General features: G+C 38.0%; 1 protein-coding gene across 1 annotated transcript in view; it reads right to left on the bottom strand.

Annotated features, from left to right (window-relative positions):
* prex2 (phosphatidylinositol-3,4,5-trisphosphate dependent Rac exchange factor 2) overlaps positions 1-26,373 on the bottom strand; it is a 103,332-nt gene that overhangs the window by 16,565 nt on the left and 60,394 nt on the right. Inside the window, exons 24-37 of the mRNA XM_023326301.1 lie at positions 25,383-25,605; positions 25,090-25,297; positions 20,247-20,426; positions 19,591-19,685; positions 19,234-19,316; positions 18,570-18,660; positions 15,961-16,089; positions 15,123-15,164; positions 13,920-14,017; positions 13,673-13,819; positions 11,623-11,725; positions 11,195-11,338; positions 10,988-11,102; positions 181-247 (exon numbers count right to left, since the gene is read on the bottom strand). Coding sequence (XP_023182069.1) covers positions 181-247; positions 10,988-11,102; positions 11,195-11,338; positions 11,623-11,725; positions 13,673-13,819; positions 13,920-14,017; positions 15,123-15,164; positions 15,961-16,089; positions 18,570-18,660; positions 19,234-19,316; positions 19,591-19,685; positions 20,247-20,426; positions 25,090-25,297; positions 25,383-25,605 — 1,725 coding nt within the window. The remainder of the gene's footprint in view (positions 1-180; positions 248-10,987; positions 11,103-11,194; positions 11,339-11,622; positions 11,726-13,672; positions 13,820-13,919; positions 14,018-15,122; positions 15,165-15,960; positions 16,090-18,569; positions 18,661-19,233; positions 19,317-19,590; positions 19,686-20,246; positions 20,427-25,089; positions 25,298-25,382; positions 25,606-26,373) is intronic.

Genomic DNA, 26,373 nt, shown 5'->3' with positions numbered 1-26,373 from the left:
AGCAAAAACACAAACCTCTGACATGCCAGGCAGGTTTTTCAGGGAAAAATTGTCATCAAATCACCCAAGTTATAGAGTAATGAAAATCCAGCCATGATGAGTACATGTAAACCTCAGGGTTTGGGTGTATGACTGTATACACAAATTATATTAATAATGCAAAATGAAGTTATGGCTTACCTTATCTATGAGGGCAGCTTTGGGTGCAGTGCTGGGCGGTATGTTGGACTGATCAAGGAAAAACGCCCTGAGTGAGAGAGAGCGAATGTATTCTTAATTAGAATTAATAAAATCCCTTATGTGGAGCAGTGAGACACAAAATATGACAGAATACTGAGTATGAATTTGTTTAAAAATCAAAGTCCAACCTTTATATATATATATATATATATATATATATATATATATATATATATATATATATATATATACAGTACAGACCAAAAGTTTGGACCCACCTTGTAATTCAATGAGTTTCCTTTACTTTCATGACTATTGACATTGCAGATTCACACTGAAGGCATCAAAACTATGAATAACACATGTGGAAATATGCACTAAACAAAAAAGTGTAAAACAACTGAAAATACCCCTTATATTCTAGTTTCTTCAAAGTAGCAACCTTTTGCTGTGATTACTGCTTTGCACACACTCTGCATTTTCTTGATGAGCTTCAAGAGGTCGTCACCTGAAATGGTTTTCACTTCATAGGTGTGCCCTGTCAGGTTAATAAGTGGGATTTCTTGCCTTATACATAGTCATGAAAATAAAGAAAACCCATTGAATTAGAAAGGTGTGTCCAAACTTTTGGTCTGTACTGTATATATATATATATTTATTGTTTACTGTCTGACATCCAAAATGTTTCTCTGCATCATTAGATCATCAGGATAACAGGCCTCCTCTGGAAAAAGTAGGCCAGCTGCTTTTTATGGAGGAACAGCGTCTGACTATCAATCATTAGAGTAACTTGGGCACGGCAAAGCAGAAACACAGACTAAGCCTCTCTTGTCCTGGGAGTCGATCCAAGTGCCATCGCTTCACTCATTCATGGAGCACAGAACAAATTATGCCGTTTCCTTCTTCATCCACTAGAGGCAGCACTGTACTAGTGGCTGCATACAGATGCTGTGCAGTCTGCCGCAATGAGTCCATCTGAGGATGATTGCTATTCGTGCAAACTCAGCAGTCTGTATCTGCATCAGATCTCAGCATTCAGACACTGTGCTAAATATAGGTATATTACACCACATTAAAGCCTTTGTAATAAAATCATCAATCAACTCCATTACTCCTTGCGGTAAAGGATAAGACACAGCCTCTGTAACACATTTGTGCAACCACATATATAAAAAGGGAGGGGGGGATAGTTTTAAAAGGAGAGACTGGAACAGAGACTGAGAAACAGAGACTGTTTACAAGATTAAGTGAAGCAGATCTCATTCATCTGCATTGATTCTGCTGTAAAGTGATTCAAAGAGCATTGAGGCATTCAATCTGAAGATGCCTTTCAAAAGACAGTTCAGGATTCTCTTACAGTGATAATCCATGTGATTTGAAATTGTACTTACCGGTAATTCAGATAAACATAAAATACTAATTCAAAAAGCTTTTAAAGTTGGAAATATACTTTTAGCCAGCACGCGACAAAATAAGAATACAGCACAATAAGGAGTCTACAAAATCATTTGTTTGACTAATGAGGCATGATCCCCAGAAGTGAGCTAATTTATCTTAGCATCCTAGCATATCTACTCCTGAGCTACTGATGAATAATGTTACACATTCACTTATGACAGCTTTCCAGGTATTTAAACCTCAATTGCCAAATTATGCATTAACCTTGTAGTGTGCTGCAGAAACCGACAACTAGCACCGCTTGGTTTTGGTTCCGCTAAGAGCCCTTGTAATTGGTTCAAGATGGGCTTATCACTCAAAAGATACATTAGAGTGGAGGTTACAAAGTGTCAAGGTGTAGAATATACAGCCATAATATGAACAGATACTTTAAATAGTCCTAAGAGACAAAACAAGGTTTTGATTTGTTGTTGTGTTGTCTACAAATCAGTGCAGCTACAATTTAAATCTACTTTCCTATCTGTATTAAACATGTTCTTAAAATGTATTGTTTAGTCCATTCTGGACTTCTGAAATCTTCAACCTTCTGCACTTTTTATGCAGATGTAATGATCTTTTTTTTTTTTACAGAAATCTCATAGGAAATGGAGAGAGAGAAGGAAAATATCTCATTTGTTGAGAATCAAACCTTGTACACATACAAAGAATACTTGCTTATATTAGACAATGCTTTGTGGCAAAGGAGCCATAAAAATATTCACTAGCAGACTAAAAGAAACATGTTGGCTTATGTTTTGTTTTTTTGTTTTTTTCCATTACATCCTCAAACTTCAATTTAAGATTGTTGGTGAGAGACAAATTAGTCCATAACTTTTAAGTGGAAGGAACATTATGCAAGGCGATTGTGGCAAATCAAAATATATACCAAAAAAATAAAATAAAATAAACATGGCATGTCTTTGTTGAATCATCTTAGCTCTGACACACCCAAATTCGATTTGACTGAATCCATCATCAGAAATTGAAAAGCGTATGGTAAGACTGAAAACCAACCTTAACATAAACTAGATATCTACAGATCTTTGGAGAGCTCTTTGGGGCCTCTTCATACCTTTTGAACAAAGAACTGAGGTGTGTGCTAAATTTAAATATAATGAAAAGCTTCTCTAAGCCTCTCCTTAGTTTTTTATGCAATACTTGCAAAGCCTTTCCAAAACAAAATAGTCCCACTGAAAAAATTAATCCTTTTATATTTTTTACCCATTATACTGCAAACTATCATTCCTTTTCCATAGATATACAGATAATTTCATTTGTTTTAGCTTAAAAATGTAATGTTTTCTTGAGTTCTAAAACTTAAAATTAGACAAACCAATGCATTAAATCGTAAGGATACAAATGCTTTATTTTGTTTTTTTATTTTATTTTTAGAGTCATGCAGGTTTTAGCACTCTAGGCAAACTCACTTAGTAGGAGGGAGAGCAAAAAAATGTCTTTTTGGTTTTAAAAGGTTGCTGTTCGTCTGACTAACTGGTAAGGAGCAGCAAAAAGTTTCATGGTTAACTCTGCAGGAGATGCAGACGTCAGCAACACAGGTTGAAGAATCTGTTGACACTTTAAATTATGCACTTCACAAATCTGGCTTTGATTAAAGGAGCATAAAGAAAAACAACATTCATGAAATAAAGCCATGTAAAGTCCTGTTTGCAGTTTGCCACAAACCAGGTAAGGAACACAGCAAACACGGGGAAGCCACTGTGTGACAAAAATACATGAACTGCTTTTGAGCTTGCTGTTATGTGAGCAACTCCTTTTTCTATTTTTGCTTTTAGTGGAAATCAAGACAGCCATAGGTAAAGTCTGCCTGTAGCTCGTCCAGCAATAACTGCAACATCCCTGACCACACACTTAAGTAGAGCCAAAGGGTTTCCATGAGGCTCTAATGGATACTTTGGCTGCAAGCCAAAGATGACCTGCTCTGCATGTAGCTGGTTTGTTTTATTGGGGAAATGAGAACTCAATTCACTTTGTTTCTTCTTGCTTCGTGACAATAGGACACCGGAGGCCCTTCAAAGCACAGGGGCAAACGCAGTCAGCTGCTGTGTAGAAAGAAGAAAAGAGGCAGATGTGTTCAAAGGAGTAGCGCAGGAATGGATATATTCCCAGCACACTGCTGACTCACGAAGTGAAGGAAAAAATTTATGATCCCTAAAATCCAATGGGGTATAAAAACAGTTTAAAATTTGCATATTTTGAGTGGTTTCACTTTCACTCGAACACCGGGAAAGAGCTAAATTATCTATAATTTATAATATTTCTGTAAACATATGACCCCACAGAGGTGTAAAAAAGTCCATGTAAATCACTCACAAGGCCATGATGAATGACACTCACTGTTATTAAATTCCCACACAAATCCCCTGGCTTGTGTGGGAAAGCAACCTCGGAGCTAATGACGGCTTCCAGGAGCCTTAAGACGCCCCACAGTGATGCTGCTGCACTGACACCAGGAGGAGGAAAAGCTGCAAACTCATTAATGCAGACGTGTTTATAACCATGGGTAGGTCAACTTTAGCTCAGAAAAAAATCTAGAATATACTGGTTTATGCTACAGCACTGTGAAACTATATATAATGAGACATATGTTATTAACGCTATTACTGTTAATCAGGGTCAGAAAGCAAGTGCTTAGTTTGTGACACTTATAGAGGATTTATAGTAATGCTGTCTAGTGTCAAAGGAAGTTAAAGTTATTAACACTAAGTCACTGGACTTAGGGATGCATAAGCATATCATACGCTTATACAGGGTCAGTGTCTGAAAATGGTGAAAAGATTCATTAAATTCCTGAAACCTGTACAATAGAGGATGTATGGTAGCTCATGGATAGAATTGTCTTATAATGTGCTAGATTGGATAAGAGCTTATTTGATAGACCAGGTATGTAAATCCTGTTAATTTGAAAATAACAACAAAAGTATTGGGATTACATTAAAACTCTTCAACTTTAACCCTTTTCTACAAATCAGCCAATAAATAATCTGTAAAGCTAATACTTTGTATCATTTGGCAATTCTAAATCTGAGCAAACAAAAATCACATATGGAGTTCATCAAGGCTCCAATCTTGGTCCACTTTTATTTCATGTAAAAGTGGCCCCAATATCATAACATCTCTTACCATACATATGCTGAAGATACAACTTTATATTTCTGTCACCATCTGACCACAGTCCACTACAATTGCAATATCACAGGGACAAACTTAGTGCAGATAGGACAAAATCATTGTTTTTATGGCCTAACAATGATAAGTTAAATAAGCATTGAACAATGCCGTAAGGCAAATACCACTATAAAGAAACCTAGGTGTTGTCATACATCTTATCAAATTACTCTATTACATCTTAAAACAACTGCCAAAGAGAACATGTTTACTATCAAATCAATACACACAGACCGACAGATTCATGATTTTGACTTCAGCAAGTTACATTACTGTGCTGGTATCCATTAAAACAATCAGGCAACTGTAGCCCATCCAAAATGATACTTTCAGAATCCTGATTACACCAGGAAAGTGGATCATCATGTCCCACCTTAAATCACTGTCATGGCAACAAAGACTGATTTCCAAACATTGCAATTAGTTTTTAAGGGACTGAATGGTCTAAATATATTTTGGCGTTTCTTGTCAGATAAGAACTATGTGGATCTCGCAGGTCTTTGGAAACCTATTTAATCGGTCTTGCCAGGAAGAGAACTTAACAGCAGGCAGCATCTAGAGTTTTACTCCTCGATTTGGAAAAACCTTGTTTAAATTATGACTAAAATGCACTTCACAAAACAGACTGAAAACATTACTGTTTACTGCAGCTTTCCTGAAAAGGTCAAATTTGATTTTATGTCTCAGCTCTTTATCTGGTTCCAGATGTGCATTTAAACATATTTTACATTTAAATCTGATGCAGAATTGTATCTCTATAATTTTTTATCTATATCTTGTTTTTAATTACATTTTCTTTATGTCATTTGCTTTATATTCTTGTAAAACACTTTAGATTACCTTGCTTGTCCATCTCAGAGGGGTTTTCTAATTAGATGAATCTAGGTCTTTCAATAGAGTACAAAGCATAACAAAGTACAGAGCTTTAATCATTATAACCATGCAGTGATAGATTTAAAACGAAGTGATAAATGGAAGCAACTCAGCCATTCAGGCTTTATAAACAGAGGTTCAGTGCAGACTAGCTGAAGCAGAACAAAGCCTCACCACCTTCCTGTGAATGTAAGTAAACTGGGGCACTCTTTGCCAGCCGAAGACTCCTGCCTTTTCAGCAGGGAGGAAAACTGCTTATAACAGCTCCATTTTGTGTTGTCCAAGACAAGACATTACCAAGACACATTTTAGCAGTTACAATAAATATTAAATAAACCATATGGTGTGTGTTTGTTGAAACGCATATTTGTTTTTTTTTTACAATGTTTTAAAAGAAAACAAAACTAAGGTTCCAGTTGAAGTTCAGCAAACGTGATTTTTTTTTTTTTTATTCCTGGGAATAACTCTTAAAAATGTTTAAAACTTAACAGCAGACATCAATTTCTGCTGCACAGTATTGCTCCAGGGAAGAGAAAAAACACCGCTAGTTTTGCTCATTTGCAGTAACAGTTCAGGATGAACGCAACTATACAGCAGAACTACAAATTTTAAGTTCAGCTCTGTAAAAGCTCAAGGACACTTTTGAGTTGGGTGCCCAGGTACGTTGGTTTATTTAAACAAAGTAGCGTCTAAATGGGTATGTTGTAGGGACTTAGATGGAAACAGAAATATTATGTTTACTCAGCTGCTACTAGTCATGCACTTTTTAAAAGGACTGAGCCAAAAGTCCTCTACAGCAATTTTTTCATCAGATATCTGAAACACCTGGTGGCAGTCAACGCCGCCAAGGATGGCACAAACAGTTATTAGGTTTAGAGGAAAATTATATTTCCACATAGAGCCAGGCTGATTCGGACAGGTTATTCCCTTAAGAAACACGATCAAGATTTAAAAAGATGTGAAATAAACCTCCAAAAAACTGAAGAAATTGGTAAGAGGGAAATGTACCTTTGCATTTCACTAACAGGAATATCAGCAGAAACAAGTCTAGCCTGTAATTAGAATCCAGTACTTGCTTAATTGTAAAATACAACACAGCAGTGCATGCGAAGACTGAACACAAATGACTTGCGGGCTGTATTGTGCTGTGGGAAAGAGAACACAGCATAAAATTAAACAGCCTGTAGTAATAATAATATATATTACCACCTGGACAGAGCTCCGAGTTTATTGCTCATCTTTCAGCCACCATCCCATCATTACACACATTTATCAGGCTTTGTTGTATTTTATTATCCAATATATTTCAGGGATTTTTTTTTGTATTTAATACATACAGGGGGGGAGAAAAGGGCTTTCAAAGTAGCCAAGACATCCACTGGAAAATATTTTATCCCGATAATCAACAGTATATTGAGTAGTGACTGCAGGGCCGGCTTTAAGTTTCTGTAGAGAGGCACAGTGTGTCAGGCAACACTTGTTGGTTTACCGCCATTATTACACTGCATTTGCAGTTCACCGATACACAATACGCAGTGATCTTCATCTTCTTTTCTGTCCTAAAATCGATAACAAGGGAGAATGTAAGGTGAAAACCAAATGCCCTCCTGAAAAGTCCCGTCAATAGAAGCAAAATGTGATGAAATAACAAGCCTGCAGATATCCATCTCCTCCCCCCCTGACTAAAGCATTCAAAGACAGTCCAGTTTTTCCATTTTTGCTGCAAACCCTCCATGATCCTCATCTTTCAACTGAAATATCCTCAATTATTTCAAAAGGTAGAACATGCATACAGTTATGCTTTAGTGTTTTAGATTTCCCAAACCACTCTGAAGGGAAGTTGAGAAAATGTTGTACTCCAAATGACAATAGATTCCAGTCCAAGTAGATTTTAGAAAAATGCTGCTTTATATTAGTAGCTACGTCTTATTTACGCCACATAAATAAAACTTCAGCTCTGCATCTAAATAACTGTCCCTCAAGGGTCTGAAATGCACATGTGGATCTGAGGCATGACAGCATTTGGTACGGCAGCATGAAAACCTTAAACATTGCCCTGAAGTTCATTCAGTTCAGCGATGCATCTGTCTGTCAGACGCCTTCTGGCGCTGGCCCAGTGTTGGTTTAGCCCAGCACTGCAGTGGCTCGGCTCAAACGATAACGAGGTGCCTGAGGTCGGAGAGTGAAGTGAGATCACGGCCTAGTCTGCGGTCAGCTGTAAGACGAATGGCGGCTGGCAAAAAAAACAACAACAAAAAAAAAGCTACTGGTGATGTTACATACAGAGAAACCACTAATTGCTGGGAACCAAGGGAGCATATTGATTTTACCACATTTAAACAAATATACTTTCGGGATGGGAGAAAAACATCTTGCCTGCAGGTTTTCCATGAATTCTTTGTGGCATCATTTATGTCACCAGTACAACAGATGCAAAACTAAAAATATAGGTTAGACATTAGCAAGTACAACTCTGCATGTTAAATGTAATTAAAACTGAAAACTGGAAATAACCCCACAAAATATAATTGTCTGAAAAAGGTATTCACTCAACTTAAACATTTTCACCAAATTTAATATTTCATATTTTATGATAGTCCAACACTACACAATTTGTGAAGTGTAACAACATATAAGGGTTTCCATTTTTTTAAAACATACTGCCAGAGTTAAAGTGAAATCGTCCACAAATCATGAAATGAATTTAGTGACAATTGCTGCAAAGAGTTTTACAAAAATGTTATGTATATGTTCCTCCTCAAACTTTACAAATATACAGTCATGTTCAATAAATTAGGATATGAATTCCCATGAGATTGTTTGTCCGATTAAAACTAAAAGTAGTAACTGTTAAGAAGACATCAAACATACTTTTCCTTAAGCCTACAGTTCTGTGTTGAGTAAATGTTGAGAAGTTATGTTTCATCATAATTAACAAGCCCTGAAAACATTAGTCTGAGTGTAAATACTCTGTGTAATGTCTTTGACTAAATGTATTGAGTTACTGAAATAAATAAACTTTTTGATACTATTCCAATTTATTAAATGGGTCTTTGGACTCCCTTTGGTCTACAACCACACCAGGAAACCCATTTCTTTGCTTACAAAAAGGAGGGTGTGCTTATAGAACAGATGAAAATTTTAAGTGAAAATGCATCTAAACAGTGTGTAAACAGTTCATAAATTGTAGACTAATTTTGATAGATTATAACAACCTGATATAATTTTGACAAATAATATATTAGTCCAAGAAATGTGTTGTGTTTTGATCAATGTTTTGCTGTTTTGTAGATGAGTTAGAAGTGCATCGTTTCTCATACATCTATTCTGTACACAGTCTATTACTTACAAACTGTGTCACAGAGGAGCTGCTGCCGAATGAGTGAGAAGTTCTGTTTGGAAATTTGATTCCTGTTGAACAACTGGCCAATTTACTTTAAAAAAAAAAACAAACAAAACAACCTAATTCGTCTCTGGTGACACCAACAGTGCATGTCCTTCACTTTCAATATCTAATAACCTTTTAGATAAAAAATATGTTTCCAGCTTACATTACAAATAATATCTTGCCATATTTACCACTTTTCTCTCAAGATTTGGACCTCAAGCAAAAGTACAAATTATATTTTCACACATTTTGACATCTTATTACTTGCAATATAACAAGCAAAACAATAAATGCTTACTGAATCAATTAACACCGACCGATGTTTCATTAAGATTTAAGATTTAGCTTTAGCATTGAAATCAAGTCTTTTGCTCAGTGTATAAATCCTCCTACTCTAAAACATTTGCAAAGAGTGGAATCTGATAGTTTGGAGAGCCCAGAGTAAATGAACAACTCAAAATGTGAGCTTCAGCAGATTCAGTTGAAACTAACTCTACTGTGCCACACAGCTTGACTGCCTCCTTACCTAGCACCCTTTAGGCTTCCCCACAACACTTGCCTGTGTCTTCTTAGACACATTCACTGTGTGCTACTGCTGGGGCCTTGGCTGTCAACTCAATTACATTTTTTTGTCAGTGCAGGTGAAATAATACAGAAAGCAGCAGTACAAGAAGTACAGCAAAATATAAAAAGCTTAACATGAGCTGAGAAATCGGCAGCTTCCAGAACGGGTCAACTTTCAGCTTGACTGGCCATGAGCGGTGACCAGCCAGTAAGAAACTCAAAAATCCAACTGTATAAATTGTGAATGCACCATACTAAGTGTTACCAAGCTGTACTAACTGCAACACTCTTCAGTGTGAAAGTTGTTACCACAGAAAGGAGGCTCAATTTTAGCAATGACGTCAGAGGAAACACAAAAGGTACAACAAGCAATTTCACAAGGAAAATGTTTTCAGGGTATGTTGGTTGTTCCTTCAAGTTGGTTCCACAGAGTTCTCGACTTTCACCATTTCATATTTTTGTAATTTTGGGGTATAATAGTGAACGTTCTGTCACAGAACTGCTGTTAAAAATCAATAAAATATTCCATGTCCTTGCTTTATTTGCTTTCCAAAACTATGCTCTGGGAAATGCGGCTCTCACTTCTAACCATTACAAATAAATTAAAAAACTCTATGAATAAATCAATCCTTGAAAATTAATATTTAGCTACGCTGAGATGGCACTGATGAAGCACAGAACTGCCTGGACTATAAATCTTTTAAAGCCCCCAAAACCGACTGCGCTGAATATAACAAAGCTAAATTGTAAGGCAGACTGTGCTTATAATTTTAATTATCCACACAAGCTGCAGCAAATGTTAAACTTAAGACCAGCGTTCATCCTCTTAGGTGCTCATTAACGGAACTAGGCTTAAGAGGAAAGTCACATTTAATACAAGTTAGGTAGCTCTCTAACATTTGTCTCTCTGCCTTGGAGTGAAATTTCCCCCCTCACACAGCCCAGGAAGTTAAACAAATTAAAGTTCTTCTTCACATGTCTTTCTACTTCATCACATTTTCCACACCTGGCCAATCACAGGGAGTCTCGAGTGTGTCGAAAAGCAATGGGGTGCAAAGTGACTGAGTGCAGCAGCTGCACAGAGGAAACCTCAGCAAACCTGGTGGCATGCTGTGCGTTCTCATCCAGCCACTGCAGCCCCTGCTGTGTGTGTGCTTACGGCCAACCGCAAAACATTCCCAACTGTGCTCCCCTCAGCCAATCACCTTCAGGTGCTGCTGCTACTGAGCCCTGAGACTCAAACTCATCGGAAAGGAAGGACATCTTTATTTATATGATATCTAAGAAACTCTGCTGCATTACACAACATGAGCGAAGCAGTACAAAGGCGTGTGGGTGTGTGTGTGTGCTATACTGTACCCGAGTCTTTTGTTGTACTGTTTGACCTTCTCCAATGAGGAAGAGTTAATTTGGGCCTGATATTCCTCCACCGACACATTGTCTCTATAGTAATAACCCTCCATGCTCTCCAGAGCTAAACATGAGGAGATGCACAAGGAGGTTTTCAGTGTTCATGATTTTCTGCAAAGAAGCCTTTGTCCTTTTCCTAAAACGGACTCCTTTTACCTTGCGTAAAGAGTACTGGGTAGATTTTGACACCTCCTCCATTTTTTAGCCTGTAAGGCAAATGTGCGAAGTAGTAACTCTCCAGGTAGAAGCAGACCTTCAGGGCCTGGCGAGTGCCCTCCACCTGGTAGGAGATGGGCATATCTGCCGGAAGACAAAAAAAGAGGCATGGTACGAGTTAACGGGCAGCAGCAAGCACATGTCTTGGCTCTCCTTTTGAAAATACAAAAAGCTGTTGAATAGATGTATCTTTTATTGTATAAGCATCATCTCACATCAAAATTATTGTTTAAAATGCAACCAAAATATCATCGTTATGAGATCATGCTGCTGGGATTAATGATTAAGTTACAGTTTCTTCTTAAACAGAAGCACTTATAATTGAGGACGGCCCTGTAACTTGAGGCCAAAACTAAAAGACTGCATACTTGCTACCATTGGTTCTCCTTCAAATTGTTGGAAGTAGAAGGTGACCTTCTCCAGATCAATCAGGGCCACCTGAGTGTCCTCCAGCATGGCCTGCTCATCAGTCTGAGGAGAAAAAACAGCAAACGTGACTTTATTATTTTAACGGTAGTCTCTCATCAAACCTCACCAACTGATCTGCGCAACAGGACTTTAATCAAAAACACCTTTCATCAAATCATATAGTAAGACATTGAATACAGGCTCATATATAACAAAAAGAAAAATAAACTACTGAAGTGAAGTATTGTTGTGACACAGACAGAACATCAGTGGTATACCCTGTCCATTGAGCATTTTATTCATTGAACTCAACATATCAGTCCTGACACTGTAAGGTGACCCTGACATTTGCCACACAATCAAATCAATACATAAGTCAATGATTATTGAATGCACATCGTCAGAAGACATTTGTTTTGTCTGATAATTAGGTGTGCTCAGATTAAATATTAAATGTATTTTACCATTTTACCCATATCCAGCCAGACAAAAAAAATTTCAGTTCTTTTAGTTTAATTATTACAAAATATTAAACTATTAAACACTACACTATTACACAACAGAAGGTGATTCCCAAAACAACCTTCATTGGCATCTTGGTAAACTGCAGCTTATCTCCTGAGGACTGATGTATCTTTCAGGTTCTGTGTCAGCTCTGGGCTCTTTTTATGATGTTTTGATAAGTTTTCTCAGCCACAGGTAGTCTTAAAGACGTCTCTTTTTTAACCTCTAGTTGTCTATGTTTTACTATTTTTAAGCACAATGTGGCTTTGTGATCAAGTAAGCACTGGACTATGTAAACCTTTGCTTATTTCAAGAATGTCTTGATTCAAGGCAATTATAAAGAATTTGGTGTAGCTTAATGGAGGAAATATAGCTGTTTACACATATGTCTGTCTCCATCTTTGGTTTAGCTTGTTTGAATTTGTTTACATGTCCCAATGAGTGGGAGGATGCGTTTCCTCCTCAGTGTCTCTTCATCAGGCAAAAGGAAGCACACATCTTCTTATGGCTACAGTAGCCGGCGCTCATATATTTCTGATTATAAGTCTCTGTTAGCCTTCTCTTCTCCCTTCTGTTGTTCTTCCTGTCCCTATCGACCCCGTCCAGAGAGCTGAACTGGCCAGCAGTGGAGGAGGATTAGGAGTCGTTATCTACAGGCACATTTCCTATACGAAGACGCGCGACAGAAGCGTAACCACTGACCTGCCAAGTGATGCTTTGTTTTGGTGCAAATGCTTGGTTTAAACCTGATGTCACTGACTTTGATCACTTTATATCAATGTATATTTGCTGTATTCAGACAAGTTTTAAGCCTTCTAGAATTTCAAATCTTCGTCCACTCAAAGTGACGGGCGAGGACAGCGACGTCTTGCCCTTTTAGGTTTCCCCCGGTCAACACCACAAGCACACCAGGCTGAACTATATCCTCAACATGCAATTAAGTTCTACAGAGTGAAGAATAACGGCCTAATGTTTTGATTCAAGGCTGTTGGAGTAAAGATGCATCTAAAGGTAGTGGCTCTGACACTGAACCTCTCAACATGACCTAAGTCTAAGAAATCCTTTGGAAAGCAGTAAGGCTTACTTAGATTGACAGCGGGAACTGATGTGGAGGCATCAAAAAAACCCTTCAATTCCCTTTTCTTGTGGTTGTGTCTGTAGCTTGCAGTGTTATGACTAATGAGGAAGACTGTTTAAAATTTCAAACATACAATGAAATTCTAGTCCTATTTGGTCGATCATTGTTATTCAGAAAGCAAAACAGAAATCCTGGTTGAAATTTAATAAATAACCAGGAAATGCCACAAAACCACAGTTCTTATCATCTGAGATATTGCACGCAATCTAGTTCCAGAAGGATATGGATAATTAACCAAGAGGATATGCACAAGCTGGTACATAACGCATTTAATTTAAGTAAAGGATTAGGAGAGGTGCAATGTTTTCAAATAAAGCAAGTTTGTTATTGCCTACAATCTGACTCCTGAACTGTTCCTGGCAGCTTACCAGATTGGGAGACAGGAGGGACTGGAAGTGAAACAGCAGGCCAGCACTGGCAATCTGCTCCAGCCACCGTCGGCTCGCCTCCTGGGCTTCCTGGAGTTCCTGAGGATCTGGAAAGTCCTGGTCCAGTTCTACTCCTACATTGTGGAACTAGTAAACAAACATTAAACAATAAGTAAGCTAGGGCAAATGCTGAAGAAGCAAATGCTTTTTATAATACAGGATATACTGTACTTTCAATGTGACCCACCTGGTTCAGTACAGCCAACAGGTGCTCTGAGAATGCGCACACCACTGCAACTAAAGACTGACAAAACACCATATCTCGTCGCAACTGGATCTCAGAGTCTTGAGAGGGGAAAGAACACAAGGAAGTAAATCATAAAAAGCAAACGGAGAAAATGCCTTCAGCTGTAGCGAGGGGGAGGTAAACAAGAAACAAAAAGAACAGATTTAAAATGGAAGTATTAAGTAACTGGGCCAAGGACTGACTGAGATGAGGACGCTAAAACCGCATCCCGCATACCCTAGGTCAATAAATATTCTTATTCTACCGGAAATTATTTCTGGAAAAATTTGAAACAAATGTTTTGTTTATTCATGTGGGAAATAATCAACAGCAATGTTTTCTGTTGATTAGATAAAAAGTTAACACTAAATAAAACAAATTGTCCAGTAGTCCCTGAGATATTATTTAATTATGTTGTGCGGAAGACGAAAACTTTCTAACTCGATTTGCTAAGGAGCTTGATTGCAGTTTATTGAAGGTTTCATGGAAGGAAGCACAAGAGTTTTATTAGCAAGTTTATTCATTACTAAACGTTTTAATACTTGCTGTCCCCTTAATGAGAGCTAAGTAGAATGTAAGGTTTAAATCTCACCAGTATTGGAAGTTGTTTATTGCAGCACTTACACAATGCGAAACAGGGATCAATAGGAAACCAGAAGCAAACATATTACTTGTGATGCACCGAATGAGCAAATGTTTAGGCTGCTAAAGGTATCAATGACAAGATAAGACAACATTTAATTAAAATAAACAAAACGATTAATTTGGTGTTCTGTTATGATAATCTATTAGTAAATGTTAAGTCTAACTGGCTCATAAGAATAATGCAAAGCTCTTCATTTTTTAACATGAGAAACAATAGTTGGAAGACATCCTAAAGACGAATTAACTAATTATCACACATAAAATGTTTAAAGTTTTAAGGGCGAGGGCAAACATTCTTTGTCAGACTGAAAAAGGTTGGTGATGCCTGTTTTAACCTCTGAGGATAATCCATAACATTCATACTGCAGACAGATTTATAGCTGGAACCAATTTGAAATAAATAATTTGAACGTAACCTCCATACATGACAAGTTGAAGCTAAATTGAGCTAAGAGCCAGCAAATGATTTAAAATGCACATAATACTATGCTCAGTTTTAACAATGAAGGCAGAACAAACCTGTATACTGCAGTAGAACCAAGAGGAGTCGTGTCTTCACCTCTGAAAACAAGAAATGCAAGAAAATCAGTGAATACTTCAGAAATTTAAATGGTTTACATTATTCCTGCTCAACAACTGGTTTATTTTACATATAGAAAACCAGAAGACAGGGAGGAGAAAAAGATAACAGTATAAATCCATATTTGTTTATAGTCATAGCCTTGTGCTACAAAGCAGGAAGCCACACTGATGAAAATACGAGCCTTGTGAGATGCATTAATAATAACTCTGTCTTTCTGTATTTCCTCAGTCGTGACCACCAGCTCACCTTTCCCAGGAGTGTCGAGTGGCAGGCTGTTAGTGCTTGGTACTGTTCCCACTGTGGGCTTGTACCACTTTAGTGTGTGTGTGTGTGGAGGGGGAGGGGGGTACTCAGTCCAGGAATCAACAAAAACAAAACCACACACTCCTCTGGCAATAAAAAATACCCTCTCTAGGCAAAAATGAAAGAATCTCACCACAAACAGCTTTGCAATTCTCAGCGAGTTTACAGTTTCAGCTCAGCGGTTCCAATTTATGAGTCCCAGGATGGTTATAGGTTTACATTTTAAAGTAGGCAGAGCCGTTACTAAGCAAAATAGTCTAATATTCCAATTAATAAACAGGTGGGGTGGGGGGGTACACTGAAGAATAGGCCAATTCGAAAAAACATTTTATTTAAAGCCAGATTATTATTATTTTTCTGTCTTTTAAGCACAGTGTGTGACTGCCTGCTTTTCACGGCTTAAACATTGTGGATTTATATTTGGCTTTGTGCATGTGCCACGTTTTTGTGGCATCTCAGGTGAACACTGACCTTCTACATATTTAGAAATGATTTGTGTGAGCCCCTGAACGCTGTTGGGAAGGTTCCATGGGTCCTGCTTGATGTGGAGGCGCAGCTTTTTGGCGCAGTTTACCCTGGGCTCCATCTCCTGCAGGAATTCTGGGTGGAAAACAAACATAAATAATTATACTGACCCAACTCAATGTGGATTTTTTCCCCCACAATGTTTATCTAAGGGACATTTTAAATAGAAATAACATCTTAGCCTTACTGATAAGCCAGGAAAATCAAGGCAAAATTAAAACAACTTCCTCAGAATAAATCAAGTGTGAAAAACCAATATGATAAAAGCCAGATTATTAAGTAAAGAGTCTCAGGAAGGGATGCTGGATCAGATGACAGTTTTTGCCACAGATACTTAGATTTATGCCTCAATTTTCACAGAGTCACATGACTATGATTTGATCTAAATCATTATACTTTAGCTCTGGCTGCATGTTTATGGTTCTGTTGGAAAATCTCAAGGCTTTAGCAGCCTGTACTGGGTTTTCTTCCAGGGTTGTCCTGTGTTGAGCTCCACTCACCTTCTTATCAGCTCTAACAATTAATTTTTTTTGGATGGATAATAAAATGTAAAAACAGAAAAAAAATTATAAGACAAATAGTTATGTCAATTAACATGCGATTTTACACAATTTGTTCAAAAAGGAGCAGGTAGAAGATAAAATAGCTTGTGTGTTGAATAGACATCAACACACAGTCATTTAAGTCTTCTCATACAAGTTAAATCCCTAAAGTATAAGTAAGAGCTGTGAATTTCTGCAGCTCCTCCAAAGTTACCAAGAACCACTTGGCTCCTGCTTCGATTAGCAATTTATTTGCCAAACCTGTCAATTTAGTTGGACAGCAGTGTCTTAGGTTTGTAGTGGTCTCATGATCTTTTTATTTTCAGATGACGGAGATTTTTAAAGGGTATCAATGAGATAACGATAGATTTTAAAACCATATATCATCTTCTTTCCACTTTTTAATTAAAGATTCAATTATATTGGTCTGGCACATGAAACCCAAATAAAAAATATTGAAGTTTACAGTTGTGGATGTCAAAGGAGCATAAACACTTTAAAACTTGGTGACCAATTAATAAATATTTGTGGCCTTTTAGCAGTTTTTGCATCAGCTGACAAAATCTTAAAAGAAAACAATCCAAACCTCACTATAAACAAATAAATTGCTAATTTTCCTCTCAGGGTGGTCACATAGTTTGTGGCTTTAACATTGTACTTGTATCCAGTACAAGCAACTTTTTCCAACCACTTTTTAAAGAGTAGTGATAATACATGAGTTGAAAAACCCTTAAATCTACATAAGAGACCAGACCAACAATAAAGTTTACATAAAAAGAAAACCGCAAGATCTTACAATAAGCGTGTGTTTTTCTAGGTGAAAAAAGTGTGAGTTTGGATGCAGAAATCCTCCACTTCTTAGATAATCATATTTGCTGTATTATCAACCGTAGGCATTACGAAAGCTGAGATGGATCAGCAACGATAAAACCCTTATGTGCCTCCTGGAGGCAAGCGAACACAAGGGGCTCTATTTTGTGTTTAAGCATATCTGCACTCACTTGAGGACAGCTGGAGATGAGAGGGAAGCTGGTGCACCATATTGGCCGAGGTGTCTGGAGGCTTGAATTATCCAAAACGTACAAAATAAATAGGTAATCTGCTGTTTTGCATAAAGTACTGACAGCTGTGCATTAAGGGACACGCTAGGACACAAAGCCTTAGTTGCAAGTGAGTTTTGCACAGTGGAATAGAGACAAATGCAAGACAAGACAATCTTTTGTTGCATTGAAGAAGAAAAATGACTCACTGAGAAGCAAGCTTGCACTACACACACACAAACGCACTTTCTTTTGGTGTTTTATCTGAGAAATGGGTCGAGCCATCTGAAGAAAGTTTCAGGGATGATGAAAGAATGCTGTCAGCTAGTTTGTATTTGTAGAAGGAAATGATAAAGATAAATTTAGCCTTTCCTTCCACATTTCCTACATTTCCCTGTAAGAGATATGACCTAACAATCGACACCAAGGTTAAACACTGAGGCTGAAATGGGGTCAGGTGACAAAATGGTAGCAAAATATCAAACTACATGAAGGCTTCTGATGGTAATGCTACAAAATATAGAAAACTCCAAAAGGTCTAAATATTTATGCAATATAGATAAGATAGTGGTGCTATCTTCACACTACAGACAGAAATGGAAATGAATGGAGAGAAAATGTTTAAAAATTATATTTTTTTCTAAATGTTGATAATCCACTTACAACACTTGCTCCCATGTGTCTGCCTAGCATCACAGTACACAACAGGAAGTCCCAGCCCCTGTGTATCCAGCTCCTGCTCTGTTATAAGTCAATATTGGCCCTGAGAGCCTTTTATATCATCTTCCTCCTCTCAGACCCACATCAGGGGGTAACTCTCCCAAGAACTGTGGACGCCGCAGTTGAAAATGTAGAAATTGACAGAGAAAAAGGTGGTCGCAAGTGCACAATGGAACAAAAGTTCTAAGATCAAAAGGTGTTCCAGTAATGACTGAAAAAAAGCACAATGCTTGCATTTTTCTGGTGGTTTTACCTTGCAGCCCTCTTGCAGGCGTGAAGCACTTTGTCTGCTCGAATACCCGCGCCACCCCCGCTCCTCTCAGCATGCTGGTGATTGAGTCCACCTGAAGAAAGCACTTGGGTCAAACATAGAACACCTGATACAGTCTCCCACTGCGCCCAGATTGGAAAGTTTGCACAGGGGACCAAAAACATGAAAAATAAAAAAAGACCCCAGCCGCCCCCGCATAACCAACACCTGCTTCCCCCTCCCAAACGCATTCACAGTTTGTGATGCTGGGGGGAAACAAAGCTGGGGACTTTTCTCTATATTACAACATATTACAGGAAGCTGACAAAAAGAGCAGCACAGCTTTGTTCCTTTTCTTTTTCCATCAATGATAGAAATATCCTCATGCCCTATTGTTGTAAAAGTCCCAGAAAATATCAAGGCTGTTCCATTTGCCCTTCTTGGGGCTACAATAAAACATCCCACTTCAGCTTTCAATAAACAGCTGACCTTTGAAAAATGAGAAATGTTAATCATAGAAATCATAGAAAAGCTAATTCCTGGAACCATCTTGTTAATATTTTAATATCTTAGGTTAAGGAAAACATCTGGACAACAATATCATGCAACCTCGGGCCCTCTAGGATTGCTAACATAATTTCACATTTAAGATGTTTAACTAACCCACCTGGCTAAACAGATGCTCTAGGAAGCTGTGTAGTTTCTTCTGCTTGTCATGGGACAGCCACACACTAGATGGCATTTCATCTCCTGCAGAAATGCAAATACAATCAGCCATTTGGACCACATCAGTGTCTTTCCTTCACAATAAAACAAACAAAAAAATGTCCTTGTTACCTCCTTTTTTTTACATTTTCTAAAAGATGTAGAAATTCTGAACCATCACAAAGGAGGACTTTACTCCTATCAAAATTTGGATTAGTCTATTGCAAATATAAGGTCTTAACTTCCTAAACACTTCATCATGTAAGATATATATGATGAACAAAACAATATTTGTGTTTGTTCTGTGATGTTTGTGCACCTGAATCCATGTCATCACTGTGAACATAGGAGCTGCAGTGACTGCTGCAGATGCTGCTGAAGGAGGCAATTGAGTTCCTGTTGCTGTTGCAGTCACTGATGAAAAAAAAGAACAGAATATTATTGAGACTGGGGTAAAAGGTATGTGATATAAACCTAAGCATAGCTTGACTTGGTATAGAATAAGTATCTTAACTCATCTGAAATACATTTGCATGTTTTGTTTAGCTAAGCTTATCCTAACAACTTAAATTACCTTACCTCAATTTAGCTCAACTAAGTTCATCTCATCTTAACTTTGGTCAAAAAAGCTCCAGTTATCTTAACCTTATCTTACATCAAATTAACTTACTTTATTTTAATGTAACATAATTATACTTTAGCTCTGCTCCACTTAGCCACCAACAGCTTACTTTATAATAGCTTAGCTCAACTTACCATTGTTAAACTCATCTTAATTTAGCCTAGTTTTGGTTAGCTCAATTTGAGCTAAAGTTAGGTACATTAGGTCAAATTTGTTCAAAAAATGGATTTGATCCAATGCATTTTGAAAATATTAAGTCATGCATTATTGTTTTAGTTTGAATACATTTATTACAAAGAACAAGTTACTAAAAGCACCAGTTGTTATGTGACCGTCTCTCTCTTGACTGTTACCTATATGAGTCTCTGTTGCTGATAGTGTCATGTCCAGAGTCTTCTTGCTCGTCTCCTGTCACATTGAAACACACCTTCTTCCCATTCCTCTCTGCCTTCTCCCCTTCACTCTCTGCAGAGATGTAGCTCTCTGGGTGTCTCACCTCTGATGCTGCAGGATATGTGATGGAGGATAGAAGGCTGGGAAAAAAGTGAAGAAGAATTACACAAAACACATGATAGAAAGATCAAAATAATAAAGTTAATACAATCGTCTGGTGGGTTGTTGATGCAGTGTTTACAGTATGCAACAGACGCCACTCATGTCTGGGGCTCCAATAACGGACTGTGTGGGCCAAACAAAACCCTGGCTTCTTTCAATTTGGCATCGGCACAAAATCTTAAGATGCTCAGAGGTCCCAATTGTATTTAAAGATTCAAATATCATGTAAGGGGCAGCTGTATCAACATGCTGTGACGTGGATGCAGAGATCAGTTCCCCTCTCTGTGCTACCACTGACTTTTATTCTGTTCTGTTAGATGTCTATCAGAGGGGCAGGAAGAGGATGGACAGGATATTTTCACAGTTGCAACAACACATGGTGCTGTTTAAAGCCATATCCCAATAAATGCTAGGCTTGTACTTTTTTGATCTCCCCCCCACGCATTTGCTCTGACACGCGATGTCTGTTTAGATTTCGGACTCGTTTCAGTTTGAGCCTGCCTACATTTTCCATTACGTCATTCCATCGGCCTCCAAGACATTTCAAAGTGGAAGCGTTGGAGAGGGACTGCGTTAGTCTGTTCTTCATCAAAATGAACATAGCTTCCTCACGCCAGCCAAACATCTCCTCAACTCTACCCTTTCTCTCCCATCTGACCTCCTTTCTATTCATTTGCATGCCGACAAGGCAGCAAAGATGCCCTCATTAGAGTTCGGTCCAGAATCTACCATAATGCCCCTAAAAAACAAAGTGGCATTCCATCACCATAGAGAGGCCCTGCTAGATCTGTGATTGGCTGCTCATTACTAAAGAAGTGAAGCCATTATGGGCACTAGGGGACATGGCAGAATAACAATACATGGATCAGAGAAGGTGGCCTAAAGGCTCAAATGCAGGGAAGCTATGACCAAGAGAATAAAAGCAGGCAAAAAAAAGAAAAAGCATATTTCAATGCAACTACTAAATTATGGCACATTTGGTTCTAATATGCATTATTAACCTCCATCTGTAAAAGAAAATTCTGATAGAAAGAAAAAGGAAGCAAGGCAAGAAGTTCAGATGAAATTTGCAGCAAAAGAATGAAGAACATGGGCATCAATGCATATACCAATGACAATCCAGAACAAAAATAACAACCATATCTGCAGCTTAATTTTGAGTTCCTAAAGATTTCTTAAGTGTGAAAGAAAAAATTGGGAGAATTGTTATCTTAAAGCAGCAGCTCTGAGACCTAAAAATCTGGCACCCAACAGAGAGACTGGATTTTACCACTAAGGAGAACGTAGTGGTGAAATACAAGAGCTGTGTCGCCAGAATAAATTACATTTGAAGGCAATTAAGTGACTGTGCAAGTTTCTCTTTTTAAAAACTCAGCCACAAAGCTAATGTACGTATTCCTTTAAGTAAAGTTTTATAGAAGAAAGAAATCCATTATGCTTCCTCGGCGACTGTGAGTACGAGGCTTCAAGATGGAGCAGTTATACAACGTCTCTCCTGATATGACTCTCATGTTCAGGAGAGTGTTTTAAAATTACTTATGCGCTTTAAAAACAATGGAAAAACTGATTATAATGTTTTTATGTTTTATATTTTCCTGATTTTTATGTTTTCTGGCTCTAAAATACAACCATATATTCACTTTAATATAGATTGAGGTGAATCACTCCAAGATTTCTGCAGCTTTATATCACTGCCAGGTGCTGTTCAATGTGCAACCTCAGAACAAAGTTATGGAAATAGAAGGGCAATGTAAGGAGATTTGTTATTCAGACTTGGAAGGGAGGAAGTCCTGATAAGACATACGTCATCGAGTATGTCCTCTTGCAGCTGTGACCCCCGTCTCGGAGGCATAGAAACAAAAGGTCACAGGTCTCTGCCTAAAAATGGATTTCTCGAAAGTCTGCCAAGAAGTTATGCAACGCCAAACTGTGTCCAAAGTGTAATCTTTCCTTAAATTATATGGATATTTATACTTTGCTGTGAATATACAGCAGACTTCCTTTGTTGGCATTCAGAACGGAAGAAGGATACGTTCAACATAAAATAGCCACTTCAGGGATTCATTATATTCGTAGAATAGAACCTCTAAGAGATTTTCCCATCAAGCTTACAAAAAGGAGGAGGCTAAAAAAGTGAACAAAATCCAAGCTTATGAAGATAGCAACCAAACACGAAGGATTGGAGACTTAAAAAATGAATCTGGAGACCTCAGAAGGGGAGAACCAGAGCCATGACAAGTATTAGTAATGCTCCTTGGCCTGCCAGCGAACAGTCTAATATACAAATCAATCTAAAGAAGTGCTAAGGAAGGCTTAGCAGTCCTGCAGAGGTCAAAAAGATGCAGCCAGACTGCAACCAGCAACAAGCCAAATTAGTTCCTGCACTGAAAACCTTCGTGCCCATTCTCACATCCTCCTACCCTTAACAAGCTCTTTCTGTGTAGTCTGCATGTCGACAGCTCACGGTAAAGGTCATTATCGCTTCACTAGATGCTTCCTGGACGCTTCGGAGTGTGCAAGGATGCCGGCGAGCTAATTGGCAGTGACAGGAGCATGACAGAATTTATCTTGACTCAGACATTAAAACCCTGCTGAGGACGCTGCTCATCATTTACGAAGTGAGCTGACAGCTCCGCTTCATCGGGCAACTTTTAATCTCATTCACTAAATTAAGAGGAGACTATTAATGACTAAATCAATGGAATGATTATCTGAAGATTCATAGCAGGCTTAACAATCACAAAGCTGTCTGCAAGCAGTTATTAATGGCTGTGCAGGTAAGTTTTATTCATGCCTTGACAGTGAGAAGCTTTTACAGAGGAGGGGCTGACTGTACAACATCCGCTTTTCTTTGTAGAGATTTTATTTCTTGTTCCGTGGAGCTTTCTACTGCAGAACAGTGAACCCTGCATCCATACCCAATTTATAAGGGTCTTCAGTTATTTTCTTCACATAATTAACAAACTAAGAACAGCTTAAGATAAGTGGCATAACTGGTGTTTATGTTGAATGAACAGATTTTGGCTGATTTAATAGAAAAACACATTCCTATGGGGCATTCAATAACTTTAGCCCCAAAGGTAAGTCAGCCATCATGGTTAAATACTTTACAATAGAAATAAACATCTCTGCAGTCTGCAATAAAAACAGTTGAAGTCTCCAGAGGGATTTTGTCACCTCATGAAATCTGGCCTGAACTTTAAGACGTATTAAAGGCTATGACATTAAAGGTTCAGTGAGTGATAATTAGTTGGATTTAGTGGTGAACCTGAATATAGCAATGGATTCTAAGTTTATCCTTTTTCTAGGAGGCAAACGAAATGCCTTAACTGCTGGGTTAGAGAATGAAGCACGTTAAATTAGAGTCAGAAGAAATTAATGTTTTCTATGTTTTCAAATGTTTAATTTAAATGGTCTAAGTTGTTCTTGCAATGTGTCCATCATATCTACCTCATTCAATTCCTTTCTTACAATTCATTTATCTGGAAGGCTTTTTAGGTAAAAAAAAAAGAAAAAAGGCAGTTAGTGAAGTGGTTTGATCTGACACACATTGCCAATTCAGTATTTGACATGCAGCGTGTTCATACTGCTTGTACTTATACACATTTTCTCACACTACAATCCTAAAGTGTATTGCATTTTAACCGGCCCACACAAAGTATTGCGTAACTGTAATGTAGAAGAAAAATTATACTTGGATTTAAAATCCTGCCATGATTGTCCTTTTATGTACCTGCCAACTTTACACATCTGGAAAATTCAAACTTTTCCCTCATCCTGCTCAGAAAAACACCTCTGGCCTTGCCAAACGAAAGGTAGAAAGTCTGTGATTTTCAGTTTCACCTAGCAACCGGACACCACTGGTGACCTTAAAAGGTTTTCAGAACTGCTCATTATTTAGCTCCATCCATTCTTCCCATCAACTCTGAGCAGCTTCTCTTTTCGTGTTAATGGAAAACATTCCCACAACATAATGCAGCCATCACTATATTTTACTATAGCACTGTGCCCAGGGTGCATATAAAGCAAAAAAATCGATTATAGGTCTCATCTGACCAGATAGCCTCCTTTCACATGGTTGCTGTGTTCTCTAAATGACTTATGGCAATCTGAAAATGATGCTTATTTTGGCTTTCTCCTTGTCATAATGATCAGTATAGAGAAGTACACGACTAATAGTTGTCCTGTTGACAGATTATCCAAAATAAGCTGTGAATCTCTGCAGAATTACCAGGGGCTGCTTCTCAGATTGTTGCTCTGCTTATCCAGGTTTTAATATTTCACTATTCTGTGAGAAATTCAAAGCTATTATTTTAAAATGCAACCCTGTTTGCTGGATTCCTTGGTCATTGTGATGCTTTTTGCTCTTTAATGTTTTCTAGCAAACCTCTGAAGCCTTCACAGTAGAGTTCATGCTGTAAATAAATTGCAAACATGAATTTTATTTACATTTGCATAACTTCTCAAGACAGTTACTGTAGCTCTGTTAGATTTTACGGGTATTGGAGTGAAGTGGACAGAATACAAATGTACTCCATGCTTCTCTCTTTTTTTGTTAATACAAAATGCTAACATTAACCTTCTCCATCACAAATATGCAGTACTTTGTTTCTATACCATAAAGTACTTAATGCTACTTACTCGTGAATATGGGCTCCGTGTGTCTCCATTTCCTTGACCGCAGCGGTGAGTTTATAAAGTAGTTTTTGATATGCGTCCAGGGTGAGCAGGTCATCTTCTCGGAGCAGAAAACGAAGTCCGTGTCCCTCCGTCCGACCCAGACTGTGACTGGACGGGGCAGCCATAGTTGTGATTGTGTATTGGGCATTCACCATGGGGTTCAGCTTACCTGTACACAAACCCCTCTCATCAGTACAAGCCTGTCAGTTAGATAAATAATAAAATAAAATGCCTATGCTTTGCACTATCCTCACCACTCTCTCCTGCGCTGCGTGCACTCTTCTCCAAAGAGTTCTTCCTGCTGTCCAGCTGTACACCAAATGCACTGCCCAGAGAGGTTGTGGTCTTGGGGTAGGAGACCTCCATCACATTGATGTGGCAGTTCGTGGGACAGAAGTCGCTGCTGTGGAGAGGTGAGACTTTGGCTTTGGCCTGCTTGAAGGTGGGCCACGCTCTGTTCTTCAGTACCCGAGAAAACTGTATCAAAGTGAAGGAGAGATCCAGCCAGATGATGAGTTTATAGTTGTTCTCATACAGGCTTTCTAAGCCTGTATGAGAAGCTAAAATTGAGCTAAAATTAAACTAAAATTTAGTTTAATTTTAAAATTTAGTTTAATTTTAGCCTTAAACTAAAATTTAAGGCTTTTAAAGACCTTTTTCAGACCATTATTAATTAAATTTAAGACCAGTGCGACATTAGAAATGTAAAAAATATTTTGTATTGTAGTAGTGACAAGGTTTTTTGCCCAAAATGCACATAGCATCCTATGAGTGGGCAACAGAAGTGAATCAGTGGTGAAGATGAACGTTGTCCAGTCAACTGGCGATAAATTTACACTTTTCCACGGTAAGCACAAGAAAATGTTAGCTAGCACGGGTATATCAGCATCAGCGGTACCTTCAACCGCCTCAATTCACAGAATGGAACGAAGACGTCTGCATGGATCTCAAACATTTGTTTGACAGAAAAGAGAAGAACAAATTATATATAATAAGATTAAATAGTCCTGCCATGACGAAATTTAAGATCTGTGATTAACTCATTTAAAGTCAACTTTCTTTTATCTGAAAGAAAGGCATTTTAAGGTTTTAATTTGAGATACATGGATTTAAAACTTTTTAAGGATGCGCGGACACCCCTGTAATAACTTCCAGGTGGGTTACATTTGTAATCAAAGTTTTTCAAAGCATGGAAACATTTTAAGAAGATGTAACCTTGTATTGCTTAGCTGATGTGAAGTACTG

The sequence above is a fragment of the Xiphophorus maculatus genome, chromosome 21, assembly GCF_002775205.1.
Source record: "Xiphophorus maculatus strain JP 163 A chromosome 21, X_maculatus-5.0-male, whole genome shotgun sequence".
Taxonomy (NCBI): Eukaryota; Metazoa; Chordata; class Actinopteri; order Cyprinodontiformes; family Poeciliidae; genus Xiphophorus; species Xiphophorus maculatus.
Note: the sequence above shows the minus strand (reverse complement) of the source record. Positions and strands in the feature narration are given on the sequence as shown.